Source organism: Rhodamnia argentea, chromosome 10 (assembly GCF_020921035.1).
Source record: "Rhodamnia argentea isolate NSW1041297 chromosome 10, ASM2092103v1, whole genome shotgun sequence".
Lineage (NCBI taxonomy): Eukaryota > Viridiplantae > Streptophyta > Magnoliopsida > Myrtales > Myrtaceae > Rhodamnia > Rhodamnia argentea.
The window spans coordinates 2,166,400-2,181,121 of record NC_063159.1 but is presented as its reverse complement, the minus strand read 5'-3'; the positions used below and the strand labels follow the sequence as shown (position 1 = coordinate 2,181,121).

The 14,722-nt window shown below is 40.2% G+C and overlaps 2 protein-coding genes and 1 non-coding gene across 5 annotated transcripts; 1 reads left to right on the top strand and 2 right to left on the bottom strand.

Moving 5' to 3' along the window:
- Positions 1-485: 485 nt before the first annotated feature.
- On the bottom strand, positions 486-1,311 carry LOC115739876 (glucan endo-1,3-beta-glucosidase 11-like). The gene is made up of 3 exons (XM_048271305.1): positions 981-1,311; positions 678-835; positions 486-557 (listed from the first exon to the last, which is right to left on the bottom strand). Exons 1-3 carry the CDS (start codon positions 1,309-1,311, stop codon positions 486-488), a joined length of 561 nt encoding a protein of 186 aa, XP_048127262.1.
- A 6,039-nt stretch (positions 1,312-7,350) lies between these two features.
- Positions 7,351-7,422, top strand: TRNAH-GUG. Its single transcript has one exon. It is a non-coding gene; the product is annotated as a tRNA-His (tRNA).
- Positions 7,423-8,764: 1,342 nt separating this feature from the next.
- Positions 8,765-14,193, bottom strand: LOC115739878. Of its 3 annotated transcripts, XM_048271530.1 has the most exons (5): positions 14,016-14,193; positions 13,076-13,283; positions 11,843-12,206; positions 10,124-10,966; positions 8,765-9,338 (listed from the first exon to the last, which is right to left on the bottom strand). In XM_048271530.1, the coding sequence occupies exons 1-5, from the start codon at positions 14,111-14,113 to the stop codon at positions 9,214-9,216; spliced, it is 1,638 nt and encodes a 545-aa protein (XP_048127487.1). In that variant the 5' UTR covers positions 14,114-14,193; the 3' UTR covers positions 8,765-9,213. The 3 variants fall into 3 exon arrangements, with proteins under 3 accessions (XP_048127487.1, XP_048127486.1, XP_030529031.1); XM_048271529.1 differs by having other exon boundaries at positions 9,197-10,966; XM_030673171.2 differs by having other exon boundaries at positions 9,197-10,966; positions 11,843-12,179.
- Positions 14,194-14,722: the final 529 nt, after the last annotated feature.

Genomic DNA, 14,722 nt, shown 5'->3' with positions numbered 1-14,722 from the left:
GGTAAACTATAATTTAGAGAAAATTTCAAAAGAGTCCCGAAGTGATATCATTTTTTTAAATAAGAGTCTAAAGTGGACTTTATTTCAAATAAAGATCTGAAATGCTTAAATCGTTTAAAAAAAGGATCCGATCGAAGGGCATTTTCATCATTTACTTTTCTTATTAATTTTTATTTTTTTGATTTTTTGATTTTTCTTTTGATTTTTCTTTTATCTTCTTTCTTTTTCCTCTTCCCGCCCCTCCCCATCTCCCACGCCACTGCCATCTCCACAACTTTCAATCCCCGTATCCCACTTCATCTAGCGCCACTGTTGGAAACCATGGCCCCGGGAAAGGGTTCACCTCCTCAAGCATGCCGGCCCTAACCGTCTAGTCCATCACCCAGGCTGGGGCGGCCCCCTTCGCTGTGGGTAGAGGCTACTTGGAAGGCGGTGCGGCTGAAGGAACCACTGCTGTAGTGCCGGGAGAAGCTAAACCACCGCTTCTACGCGCTGTAAGCGATGGTCCCCAACGTGTCCAGGATGGACAAGGCATCCCTGCTTTCCAACACTGTGTCCTACATCATCGAGCTCAAGTCCAAGATCGGCGAACAAAGAACGAAAAAAATCACTATTATTAATCAGTCTTCAAACTTAGACTAGCCCTTCAAAGGCATTCATGGCCAACAACGGCAAACCCAGCACCACCACCACCCCTTTTTCCCTTCCCCTTCCGGCATGAACACGCACAGCTCCCTCCCCAGGTCCCCGCACCCGATCTGCGACAAGTCGCCCCACTCGAAGTTGGACATCTCGTAGGCTAGCCGAGTCCTAGGAAACAGTCTGGTTCGAACCCCTTAAAGGAAAGGTGTAAGTTTAATTTTAGTCACCAATCGTCTTTTTTGCAATATCATGAAAGCGAAAAAAGAAAGACAAAAGCTTAACTGAAATTATAGGCCTTTGAGCCATTAAGCCCAAAGATCCCAAAATGCCTCTCATACTCTTCGCTGACCTTCTCATTCTGAGCCCTTCGGCGTCTCCGCGCCCCATGCCGCCCACCTCACCACATTCTCGTTGAATGCCAGTACGTCGCCGTGCCCGCAACCTCACTTCCACCGTCGGCCACCCCGTCTCCGCCACCAACACCGCCACCCCTCTGAACCCTTCCTTCTCCATAACCCACACAAACGCATCCACGCTCGCATCGATCATGTTGTCGTATGCCAGCGTGCCGTCGTTGACCGGCTCCCCTCCTCCCCTAAATAGCCCGTAGTCCGACGACACGTGCCTCGCCTCGCTTAGGTAACTGATGTATGGGTACATGTTCGCCATGAACGGCGATTCGGTGTCATGCAGGAATTGCGGGAACGGTGGACTAGATGGTCAAGGTCGATATGTTTGGGGAGGTGGGCCCGTCCACAGGGCCATGGTGGCCAACGGCGACACCGGACTAGTAGATGTGGAGATGGCAGTGGCGAGGGAGATGGGGAGGGGAGAGGAGGGGAGGGAAGAGGAAAAATAAGTCAGACAAAAGGAAAAAAAGGAAGAAGAAAGATTAAAAAAATAGCAAAAAAAAAAAATAATAAAGGATGAAAATACCTTTTAGTCAAGCCTTCAGGCCATTGTTTGGAACGAGTTCCACTTCACGTCTTTATTTGAGAAAATGAGAGCATTTCGGGCTTTTATTTGAAATTTTCCCTATAATTTATGTAGCTTTGTTTCTTATTTTGGAAAAGAAAAAATTGTCGAAAGAAAGTAAATTTTTAGACGCCTTTAAAATACTGTAGTCTATTTTAAAATGTAACTTCTAGAAGTTAAGCAAAAGAAGTCCTCTTAGATAGACATTATAAAAAAAAAAAAAAGGAAAAGTCGAACAAACCAACAACATAGGAAATTGCACGTAAAGCCACCTAGCATGAAAAACAAGGTTAAATTTTATATATGTTACGAAATGCACATGGCATGACAAAAGGTGCATAAGAATAATCCATGAACTCCGGGACGAAGATGATCTTCACCTTAGACTTTGTTTATTTTTCGAAAAATGAATATTTTTTATATTATTATTTAAAAGGTAATCGTTTATATCACTTAAAATAATTAGTCAAGTGAAATATATTCATCGTCGATAGCAATTTATATCTAAAAAAAATTCGTGAACGATAGAAATACTTTTTGTTCATTAATTTTTTGGACATATACAATTAATTATTTTTTGAAAAATATTTTTTAAATTGTTCATTTTCCGCTTTAGATTCTGCTAGACATACGGCATTCTATGACAGGACGAATCGCCCTCCTTTTTAGCCTTTCAACTCAATGAACTAATTTTCTAGAGCAATTATGCACGATGAAACACAAACCATGTTGTTCTCGAATCATATTTACTAGGAATACATATTATTAAGAAAATTTAAATTAAATAGGTTTCTGTAAATTGGAGCGAGGTATATTTACATGGCTATGGCTCTAAAAGTCTACCAGAAGGATAAATGAGCATTAGACTTGGAAGTAATCAACGTTCAAAAGTCTAGCATAAGAGGACAAGCTAGGATTAGTTAGGGGTAAAATTGTCAAAAAAAGTCATAAATCTATTACATTTTTGCCAATTCAGTCCTAAACCTTTTAAGTTTGTCGATTCAGTCCTAATCATTTTCACTTATTGGTGATTCAGTTCTATTGATCGGAAATTGCTGATGTGAACACCGGTAGTCCTACGTGGCACGATCGATGTTGATATGGACAATTTTTAAATGATATGCTATTATATTTTTGAATTTTTTATTATTATTATTATTTTTTCTTCTAGTTTATTCTTTGGCGGCCGGCGAGGGTCGCCGGGCCCTCGCCGGCCGCCGGGCACTCACCCGTAGCCCACGAGGGTCGAACGACCCTTTGCTGGCACTGAAGCACAAACCAGAAAAAATCGGAAGAAAAAAAAAGGAAAAAATTAATAAAAAATACCAAAAGATATAAAACTATTATTTTGAAATGTTCATGTTAGCATCGACCATGTCACACAAGACTGCTGGCGTTCACGTCATCAATTTCTAACCAATAAGATTGAATTATTAAACTTTAATGGTTTAGAACTAAATTGGTAAAAGCGTAAAAAGTTTAGGACTTTTTTGACAATTTTCTCATTAGTAGGAGATAATAAAGATTAGAAATATGCCAAAATAGATGATAAATGAGGATTAGTTTGGAAAGATCAACATTCAAAGTCAAGATAATTGTCCAAAAAGTCCTAAAACCTATTGTACGGCGATCAATTCAGTCCTAAACTTTTCATTTGTACCAATTCAATCCTAATCCTTTTGAGAATTTGTCAATCTAGGTCTAAATATTTTAGTTGTGTTAATTTATTCTTAAACTTTTTGAAGATTTGCCGATTTGGTCCTAAATTTTAATTTATTTATTTGGCCGAAAGGATTATATTGGCAAATCGTTAACAAGTTTAGGACTAAATTAACAAATCATCATAAAGTTAAGGACTAAATTGGCACCATTGAAATATTTAGGACTAAATTAACAAATCGTAAAAAGGTTTAGAACGAAATTAGTATGACTGAAAGGCGTAGGACTATCTTTGTACAATAGGTTTGAGGACTTTTTGAATAATTTTTCCTTTCAAAGTCTATAGACAATGCTTATATAAACTAGTTTAAAACAATGCTGTTGATTAAGCATGGCCATGAGCGGCCTCCCTCATCCCTTGCATTCTCACCTCCTTTATCATCGAAAGTTGAGCGAACACCGCATTCACGCCCTTTCACGCAATCTGTGCCGAAATTACATCAGCAGTCCCATTTCGGTGTACGGCTGGGGAAAATGTCGGTTTTATCTTCACGAAATCTGCGCCAAATTGTCTTGTCAGATCCGACACCCACATCACGCCAGCCAAACCCTCGACCTCCGAGTAGGCGAGCAAGGTGACCATGGGCATACACCGTCCTTTTCCGATGTGATTTGTCCAACTTTGATCTGGATGCCAACATCGTGATGGCGACTCTGCAGGTTGAGGTATATTATGGTCCAAAAGTTGCAAGAAGCCGAGGCGGGGGGCCGAGAATAATCCGGACTCTCGACGGCACGAACATCCACTCACCTCCTTTCACGCCAAAACAAAGAGCGATGACATCCTCTTTTGCATAGGTTGCAAGAAGACAATCTCGGAGGGATGCGGGTGCCAGGAGTGCGGTATCTTCTGGCACAAGGCATGTGTCGACCAAACCCTAAAGATACACCACCACCCTTTCCACACCAACCACCACCACCCTCTCCATCTCGTTCGCAATTCTTTGAATGAGATGACAGGTTAGGTATGCTGACGTCTGTTCTACATAGGCTATTGCCGTGAGGGATGTGAGTTTCATCTCGAATTGGGTTGGGCGATCCGGACGATGCCTTGTGAAGATGATGAGAGGGAGGAGGGATCACGAGTTGCTCGGCACGGTTACATCCTTTGCTAGCATGAGGATAGAAGTTCTTCGCAAGATATTGTCTGGAGGCCATGTCGGGCGGCTTCTTTGGTTGTGTCGATTGCTGTTTCTTTCTTCATGAGCCATGCGCCAGATCGCCGGCACAGATTCAACAGCCCCTCCATCCCGGGCATGCTTTCACCCTCGCTCCATTTCCCCAGCTAAAAAAGAAAATCGAAATACTCAGAATGTGCTGGCCCCTCATCTGAAGTGAAGGATCTCTACTCGCGCGCTTGTCGAACTTGCGACTTTCATGTGGTTCAAGTTTGCGCTTTTCGACCTCTCCCATGTCTTGAGGAGGGAGCCAGTGCCATGGTTCAACATCTTTTATATGAGCATGAGCTGAAGCTTCATTTGTCTTCGTGTTTTCTCCGGTATAGCAGACAGATGCACGTTCGAGGGATGTGAGTTTTGCCACCACAAGTCATGCTAGCAGCTACCATGCAACTTGGTTTGCCTCTCTCATCCTCTCCGCCCGCTCACTCTCCGCCACAAGCCGCCGCAGGATTTGTCTGGAGGATATTTTGGCCCGATTCGGCTTCTAGTGCGGAGAGTGCGAATGCCATCTAGATGTACCTAACTCCCATACAGCCTTTCCATGAGCACAACCTCATGAATTTGTGTGCCAAGGGCGGACTGGAATGCAACGCCTGCTGCGAAAGTTGCAAAGCCGACCTCTACCGTTGCGTGCCATTTTAATCTCCACCATCATTGATCTCAGCTGCCGCCTGTTAGCTGGGTTCACTCCTAGCTGGAGAAAGCCCGATGAATTGCAAGCCCGAAGGCTTGAGCCCATATATATATATATAGAGAGAGAGAGAGAGAAATATGGTTTCTCATTATTGTTTTTATGTCGTAGCCGCAAAAGACATTCTTTTTTAGACGTGGTAGTAAGAAAGAAAGAGAGAGAAGAAAATCTGGAAGGAGGGTGCTGTCTGATTTTCAACAAGCTGATATCGAAGGTCGATTCGTGGTCCGATTGCTCGTGATGCATTGTTCTCGAATCTAATCGGTTTGATTTTCATTTGAATCTTCTTTCATCAGATTTTTTGTGGTTAAAAGTGAACCTACGTTTTGGTAAGATTTATCCTTGATCTCTTGCGATTTCACGAGCATTGTCAAGAATAGTGTTCTTGATGTTGATGCTGTTATGTATCTCTAGTATTAACTAGAGAAGAACATTGTTTATCCAATTCGCTGATAGTAAAGATTTTGGGTGGACAATGGTCCCATGGTTTTTATCTCCTCACATCAGGAAGATTTTTCAGGTAAAATTCATTGTGTTCGTGGGTGCTTGTTATTTTCATATTTTCGCAGATATATTGCTCTATTATACCGTTTCCTATTAGGTTTGCATAAGAAGGGAGACTGCTTTATTCCGCTGTGCTAATTCAATGTTGTTCGAATGGTCATTGATCTCCTCGTAACGCCAACTCTAAAAAGTAGCCATCACGTGGATCAGCTAACCCTTTAAGAGTCATTTACTAAAGATGACTCTGGCGAGTACTACTGCAACATTTGGGAGAATAGAATAGATCTGAAAAAATGGGTTTACCGTCGCGAGATTTGCCAGTGAGCTGCTCATGTCGAATGTGCCATGTCTCCGGTAAGTCAGTAATCTAAAGCTCCTTTTACCACTTTTCGAAACCTCGCATGGTATGATAACTTGAAGAAAAACACACTTCGATAGTTGAGAAGACCCCTTAAGCCTAATAACGACGGAAATGTTCTCCCATTTGCAATCTTTCATTTCATTTCTTTTTCCTTTTTGCTACCTTGTGGACTTTTCTTGCTTAAACTTGAAATGGCGTGAATAAAACGATAAATTTGTTGATCATGCAGGTTCAGAATGGTCCCCAGATCATCCAACAGGCAACAGATGGGATCAATCGACCATACGTAGAGTGCGTTTGAGTCGAGTACATTTGTTGAGATTTACTTGCTTGTAACAAATTCGCATAAACTGTCACAAGTTAGTGTTCTAGAGCAACCCTACTCGATCACCATTCAGTATCACCGACTTCACTTTGAATGGAAGAAGATAATCATCGAACTCTTCTCGTGTAACAAGTTCTCCTCTTGTAGAAAGAACCACATTGGTTTCATTTCTGGTACATTTCTAATGGATACAGGTTGGACGAGCAGATATAGAGGGAGCGTAGAATACACATATGTGGCTGTATAAATGATATGCCCGGTCCATTGGATAGAGATAGAGACACGGACGATGGCACGATGCTTTTGATGATTTAGAGCAACCCGATAAAAGGCAGCTGGATCCTTTCATGAGTCGATGAAAGATGCTGAACAATATTTGGACCGAGGGGGGGGGGGTCGTAAGAAGCGTTCCAAATTATCGAGCGTCGCTCGCCTCTTTCACATGAAATGAAATGTCGAAACAAATGGATGACCGACTCCTTTGTTGGTTTCACCTTAGAACCGAGAATAAAGGTGATCGATTCTCGGATCAGTCTGCTTTCACCTTAGAATCAAGAATCAGATCGACCGGTCGGGTCCGATTCCTTGTTTGGACCATCCTTGAATCTCGAAAGGAAATTACCAGCCTAACGACACTGTGGTGCCACTGAAATGACAGCTCATTCTCCACCTTTTGTTTTTAAATTGGTCGCAAGAAACCTAAGTACCAAGTTTTTGTTTCAAGGACAAAAAAAAATCACCAATTATTGGTTGATTTTAAAATTAATTTTAATCGACTAGTCTCTAAATCTTTTTTTTTATTGGTCGAAAATTGTCTCTAAATCCCGAATTTAGAGAAAAAGCATCAATTTTGATTGGTTAAAGAAGGTTTCACTTGCCTAGTCAAAACGATAAGAAGGTTTCATTTCCCATTCAATTATCAATAAATTGTAGCGAGACATGAGTATGTTCAGTGGCTGTAGTTTAGTGGTAAGAATTCCACGTTGTGGCCGTGGAGACCTGGGCTCGAATCCCAGCAGCCACAATAGACGTTGTCCTTTTGTTTAATTTTTTGTCCTTGTAGTGGAGACCTGGGCTCGAATCCCAGCAGCCACAATAGACGTTGTCCTTTTGTTTAATTTTTTGTCCTTGTAGGATGTATTTCCAATAATTACCTTCAATTTTTACTTTATTTCGGGTTCATATTTTTATCCAAGTACTCAAGATGCTCTTGTTATTCTTAATAGTTCCAATGTGCGATCAGTCCATTCCGCTTGCAATCATTCAATTAATTCTCCTAGTAGAAGAAGAGAAAAGAAGACATTCCAATTGTTGAAAACCAACGGCTTTAATGTTATGTTGCCTAACTTTTTTTTTTTGCATAATCTTAACTCATAGTGTAAATTTGTTATGTCCTGACAACATCCTCAGTTGCATCTAATGGGAATGAACTGTTTATTGGATTTCAGCTCTCCGCTTCACATTCTATCACTATATGGGGATCAAGAATCTTGTTCTCGGGACACTTAATAGATGACTAGAGAAATTCATTAGCATCAATCCGAAGAGGTGGTGGTGATAATAGTGAAAAGCAAGAACCAGCTCCATCCCGTCTACAAATGTATATTCAGTTGCAGTGTGAGTCCTAAACATTTTGGCGATCAACCGATTGAGTTCTAGCCGCTTTTATTTATTCAACTGAGTGTCTTGAAACAGGTGCAATCAACTCCTAATCTCATCGCCGATGACATTATGTTGTCGGAATATTGCACCATCACAAGTTTCAATAAAATTAAAGATAATGTCGATTATATTCAAGGAATACAATACATGAATTTTGTTGTGTGGAGAACTAGATTTTGCGAATCGTTTTTACAATAAAGCCTGGATTACATGCCAAAAAAAGGAGGAACCCGCATTGTCATTTTATTAATCCTCTTTTCACTTAAAAGTAGGGATTTAATTTTTGATTAAGTACTCATGATCAAGTTTACACTCATTTATGAACATATCCCATACACCATAATCCTGATTATGGTCAAAATCATGCTTAATTTCATGAAAAAAAAACATCGAAAACATCACTGTTTCCTGGAGACAAATGTCATCGTCGGTGAGATTCAAACTCAGTTTTTTATATATCAAAGGGCTTAGGTCTCACATGTCCCAGATGAAACGTTCAGGAGTCAACTAACCAACAGCTGAAGCGTTTAAGACTCCTGGTGCCCAAGTCGTTCTTGGGAAGCCGAATGGAGCCCGAGAGACTCACAATCCCCCTCTCATTGTCACTATTTATCGGACTCCATCTCCATTCTCCTCTAGTATGTCTTGTCTAAAAGTCTGGACATGAAACTGTCATATTTTCGATCATTTCCTGTCTTCAAATGTATCTATGAGAAGTCATGAGCAAAGCGTTCAGGTTTTACCTTCTTGCATCGAATAGAATACCCGAAGACAAGATTCTTTGTAGGTTCAAATGAACCCGGGTCATGTACATCCCTAATAAAGCGCGGATTAACGAATTTGTAGTATAAGATATGGCTGGATGCTTACTATAGATGCATATGATCTAGATATTGACATAGCATGCGGATTCGCTGCTGTTCAAGAGGTAGGGCATGGAACTTTCTTACTATATCTCTGTCCTGGCAAACTACATGAAAAGGCCACAAGCACTGCCGATGCCCATGGGGTCCTCCCACAAATCCAGAGAGATTTTGTAGTCCTTCACTTCCTGTTCAACTTGAACAGGTGGAGCAACAGATCATGGAAATAAAATCGATAGGTTCCTATCACTTGGCCTTTTCCTTCGAATTGGAGATTTTTCCATCAAAATTTACAACTGAGACTTGCCCTGTGAACGAGTGCGTGGGAGAAATTGAAGCCGAGGAGAAAACCGTCGCTCTTGTTTTTTGGAAGAGGCCAGTTTCCTCTTCTGACCACGGCTGCTCTCTCCAGAACCTGCAACTTAACCAGCTACTTATCCTCCACTGTAGTACTCAGACACGATACTATTGGGAGATCCAAGCAACATGTTGATACAGAATGTACTTGTAATCATGGATCATGACCTATATCATCTAAGATATTGCCTCCTATTGCTATCTCAAAAATGTTCAATCATTTTCACCTGTCATAATAAACCTCTCTAACTTGATTGTTTCAATTCTAATTGGTTTGTTCTGTTAGAAGTGTTCTCCACGCATTAAAAGTAGACTTTGTTATGCACAAGAAATATGATGCTGGAGAAGAAAATATAATGACTCACAAATCAAGCAACACCTTTTACTAATGAACTAGGCAAGCAGATTAGCAAAATGACATGTCATGAGCACATGTATTGCAAAACCGTGTTAATTATTTTTTACTTTTTTAATGGTGGAACAAAATTGATGGTGATTGGGAGCGTGAGGAAGTATTAGCAGCCTAAAGATAAACCACTGAACTTGAAAATGCATGTTTGAACCACTGGGTACAAGTCTTTTTCTTTCCTCTTTTGTGAATCATCAGATGTGAAGTTACAAATCCAGCCTCTTCAAGCAAGCTTCATATGTTGCGATATAAATTGGCTCAGGCAAAAGGACCAGCAGCAGAAATTAAGAGTATCATGCTTATCAATGGAGATTTATCATCACGAGAAGGCAAAAGCCAGTAGCATTTAGATGCAGTGACCATGGGCCATAGCAGCATAACATCTACACTAAATGACAAAACAAAATTGAAACCCAGAAGTTTAGAGGGATAACCTTTGTTTTGTTCGACATTCTCGAGGGCATCAGAAGTTTCCTCTCCATCCTTTTGCTTGGCACCAGAAGTTTTATCTTCAATTTTTCTCTTATTATCTACAGTTTTCTCAACTTTTTCTTTGGAAAGACCATGAAACTCAGTATCAACCGGTGATGAGACCTTTTCTTTCTTTTGAGATACCTTCCTTTTGGTAGAACTTCTATTTGATGTCGTCATCCGGGTCAAATCATAGTCCAGACCCTGCTCAACTGTTATTGCATTCTCTCTATCTGCAAGCCCAGAAGAACGAGTAAACCTTCTAGTGTTTGCCAAGGTTCTTTTCTGTATCTCTTCCTTACAGGATTTTATCTGATCTTCATAATTTGTGGCAGCAGGACCTCCTCGAGCAGTCGATCGAGTTATTCTAGCTATTTTTGTAGGTTCCCTCACCTTGGTTTCATTTGTTGAACACATCTCTGTTGCTCTAGAATCAATGGACTCTGAAGCAACTGGGATAGAAGGAGATGGCACTTGTAAAGATTTATCACTCCGCGGAGACACACTACGAATGATACAGGAGTTGCCTGCCTCAGTACCATTTGTTAATACACTGTGAGCAGCTGAGACTATTGATGCCAGAGCCGCACGGGCGGCAAGAGGACTGAGTCGGGACTTGCTATTAGAAAGCTCAAAAATAGATGAACTAAAAGGTAAAGGAACTTCAACCTCTTCATCCAGTTGCAGTTTCACCGGATCCTGAGCAGATGCTTCTGATCGAATTGGTTCTTCAGGACCTTGAACAGGAAAATTACTTGCATCAAATTCATCAATAAGTCTGCGTTGTGCTTGCCCATTCTTCTCAACTGTACCCAAAACCAGAGGTACCCAATTACTTTAGCAAGAAAATTTATTTTGGAATCCATAGTCAGATATGGTATGAATTGGAAGCATTTATACTGCATTGTATCTTGATGAACTAATAATAGAAAAACCAAGATGCACCTCATATGATAGCTATATCATTAAACATCCCAACAAACTGATCATATCAATCATGTTTAAATACAGTGTATCTGTGAATTATATGCAAACCAATTAATTCTTTCTTACCAAGTCAAACAACAATCTGCACATTGTAAAAAATCACCTGAAATTTTTAAGCTATGATCTCGTTACCTAATTAAGTACTTGTTTTTTCAAAACACAGAAAAGGTCGATGGTTTTTCATTCACGTATTCTCTTGGAAGCTTCGATGTGCTCACAGCATGAATCACATCAAACTTTCTAATTTCGAAAATATACCTTAGTCAAAGGCATGGTGAATCTCTTCTCTACTTTCCCCATTTAGCATTCTAACTAAGATCATAAATTCTGAGGCACAATCTTCAATCACCTAAACGATAGTAACATCATGCAGGCTTCACCATGTACATGGGCAAGTTCAATAAATCATCAGCAACTAGAACGTAACAATTTACTAAAATTAGGAATCTGTTCGATCTATTTTTTTAAGTAAAAAGATACTTATGGATACACGTTTCAGCCTCAAAAAATGTAAGCTATCAGAAACGACCTTAAGAGTCTAAATCTATCATTAGGAACAAAAGGATAAAAGTAAAAGTCAATCCAAAAAAATCCATAATAATGGAGAAGCAAAATGTTCTTCTCATAAATTTTAATCATTGCTTCTTGACCACACAAGATAAAAAGGAAAAAAAGTAACAGCAAAAAGATCCTACCTTTCATCCCAATCCCAAACAGAATGTCTCTTGAAATTCCATGTTTAGGATCGTCAAACATATAACAACCCTTTCGCTTTTCCAGCATCCTGTCTAGGTCTTCAACACCATTCTCTTGATTAACAGGGAAGAATGGAGAGGCAGAATATATAGTTTGACTTTCCACAGATTTCAAGAATTCAGAAATAACAGGGTGATCCTTTATACTTTTCTCGGCTAATCTCATGATTGAACTAGATGATACCGTGAGGGTTTCTCCCTTGACATCTTTCCGAAGCAATTTAACAGTGAAAGTGCATCTACAATTGATCCTCTTTGAGTGTCTTATTCTGAGCACCTGAAAATTATAAATTTTAGGAGAAATCTGAAAAAATAGGCAATACAAAATTTATGCATTATTATATAAAGTTTTCTATTGCAGAGAAGGAACAGTACGACTTTCTGCGCTAGGTTTAAAGAATGACAGTATAAGCTATCAGCATCTAAGAACTTAAATTGCAATACTATCTAAAAGAGTTCAGCTTAAGGATGCTCTTGATAATACTCTACATCAAGAAAAAGCTAAAAACCCCATAACTAACTTACTTAAGGCAGAGCAGCCACCTAATCCACAGTGCAGAAAGTAAAAAAGACAATGAGATAATAGATCATTAAGTTATCCACTTAATAGCCATCAAAATTATATCTTCAGATAGAGATTTTCGCTTGAACGTCTGAAGCAGTTGCACATTGCTGTTGAGGCTGATGAGTAGGCGAGTTTTGTTGGCCAATCAACTACAATAGCACAATGGAATGCATCGACTCTAATATTTTTATAAGTTTAATAGCCTGGTTATTGGGTTGACTGGGTGTGGCAATGTAACAGATCAATCAAAGTTGAATTGATATGCTGATTGAATTGCTGACTCAATTACATTAGGTAGTGGAGCAACCCAAGTCAAGTGGAGCACGCTCAAACTCAACAATATAGCTGTTAAACTAAACAAAAGATGGTGAAGCCTGGTTATTTCAGCTAAACTGAACTCCTGCCATGGGGGAAGGTACACCTTTAAACTATAAAACAATCTTTGATAATCGTGTTTCATAGGCAGTTCCGTATATGAATGGTTGGAAATCACCAAAGGGCTGTTTATTACTCAATGGACAAGAAATCCCACATTGCACTTTGTTGGTTGCACTAAGGGGAGATTAAACATGCTGATCCCCCGAGTCTAGGAATGCATTAGTGCACACCTTTTCTACTTCGGCATCGTAGAAGCAGTCTGGGAACTGTGATTCGCAGGCAGCAAGGACATGTTTTCCTTGCTCAATGTGAGAGCAATCGCCACCTTGAAGAGGAATTGATCGAAAGCGGAGACGCTTCAGCACTTCTGGCTCAGTCAATATCATGTCTTCTGGCTCTTGGCTTCCAAAGTCTATAAGAAGACCTCTTCCAAAAGGGCTGGGAAATTCACGGATATCGCGTTAGCTTCAGATCGAATGGAACTGTTCTACATTATTCTGCTTGACAAATTACTTTCCACTCCCCCAGTTCTATATAGAAACTAACAACCAAACAGATTTTCCATCATACCACGACTTTGCAAGGGAGAAGTCAAGTGACTTTGGGATACATCTTAGCAAAGTGCGAATTCCCAAATTTCAATCGGGGAAAAACTAAGGAGGCATCTATAGGTATGACACAGACCACAAGGTTTTATCTCCAAAAGCAAAATGATCTCGAATGGTATTAAGTTTGCACATGATACATTGGCGATATCTAAGATGAAAGAAGATAGTAGCCTTGATATCACCAAGCATAGTTGAACACAAAACAAAAAACAAAAAGATGAATCCGATTTAACAGAGATTGCAAGAACCATTAACGGACTCCATAAATTGGGTTCCAAAATCTAGTATCAGTCAGTTCTCCTTCCTATCACAGAGTCGGCGCCAACTTCAACCCTCAATGCGACGAGCTAAAAGGTCCCGATCAAGTTCCATTTTCTCAGGCGAAGATCCAAAGCCTATCAGAGGCTAAAAACAGAGATACCCAGCAAGCGATTGCGATTCGATTCGAGTCTATATGCTCACTCGACAGTAGAACCGAGCTTACGATGGTGACGATCGTGCATACCCGATCGAGTTTTTACAGTGGCAACGAGTGCTCGAGCTCGACGGAGGCCATTTTTACCTGAGAGTGACCGTACAGGGAAGCCAAGAGGAGTCGACCGTGCGCATGGCTTCGAGCTCGAGTCCATCGCAAGTCCCTGCGTCGACTGGAACGTCCATCTAAGCAATGCAGGTCCTGCGGTCCTTTTGCTGAATTTTGCTCATGAAAGGTTGAACTAAGAGTACCGGAATCCCTGAATCGAAAAGAGGAGGGGCATATTGGTCAATGTGACAAGGTGGCGGGTCGGGTCGGTTACTGGGAGATGATTCGACTTCAACCGGGTTCTTGATTAGGAGGAAGTTTCATTTTCTTCTATTTCTATTTTCTAGTACCCTTGTGACTTGTAAGAGTGTTTTAGCTAATAATACGACAAAATGATAGTCTTAGTCAATTGTGATTATTGGAAATTCAATCCCGTTATATAATCTTAATCAATTGCGAATATACATACATTACATTTCACCTAATAATTTAATACTTTAATTTGATGTTATAACATAATATCATAACATACATCGAGAACTTAGATCCTTGCCCTCTCTTTTCATACACATTGCTCTTGATGGATTCACGACAAGTCGCTGACAAGAGTCATGGTGATTAATACTTTTCTTGTCTGGCTTGGCAAACTCATAGAGAATCTAATGATGTTTACATAGGTTGGCATAAGTAGCGACTTTAGGGTCTAGTGTGATTAGGTTTAGTAACGATTTCTCCTTTCTATCTCT

Bases quoted from the DNA above. Each gene is read 5' to 3' on its own strand.
- LOC115739876 (XM_048271305.1), bottom strand. From the start codon at position 1,311: ATGGCGAACATGTACCCATACATCAGTTACCTAAGCGAGGCGAGGCAC. The intron at 836-980 runs GTATGAGAGGCA...CTTTCCTTTAAG, and splicing joins AATGAGAAGGTCAGCGAAGA to GGGTTCGAACCAGACTGTTT. The intron at 558-677 runs GTTTGCCGTTGT...TCGATGATGTAG, and splicing joins AGGGGTGGTGGTGGTGCTGG to GACACAGTGTTGGAAAGCAG.
- LOC115739878 (XM_048271529.1), bottom strand. From the start codon at position 14,113: ATGGACGTTCCAGTCGACGCAGGGACTTGCGATGGACTCGAGCTCGAA. The intron at 13,284-14,015 runs GTAAAAATGGCC...TGAATTTCCCAG, and splicing joins CCCTGTACGGTCACTCTCAG to CCCTTTTGGAAGAGGTCTTC. The intron at 10,967-11,842 runs GTAGGATCTTTT...TTTTGGGTACAG, and splicing joins GTTTGGGATTGGGATGAAAG to TTGAGAAGAATGGGCAAGCA.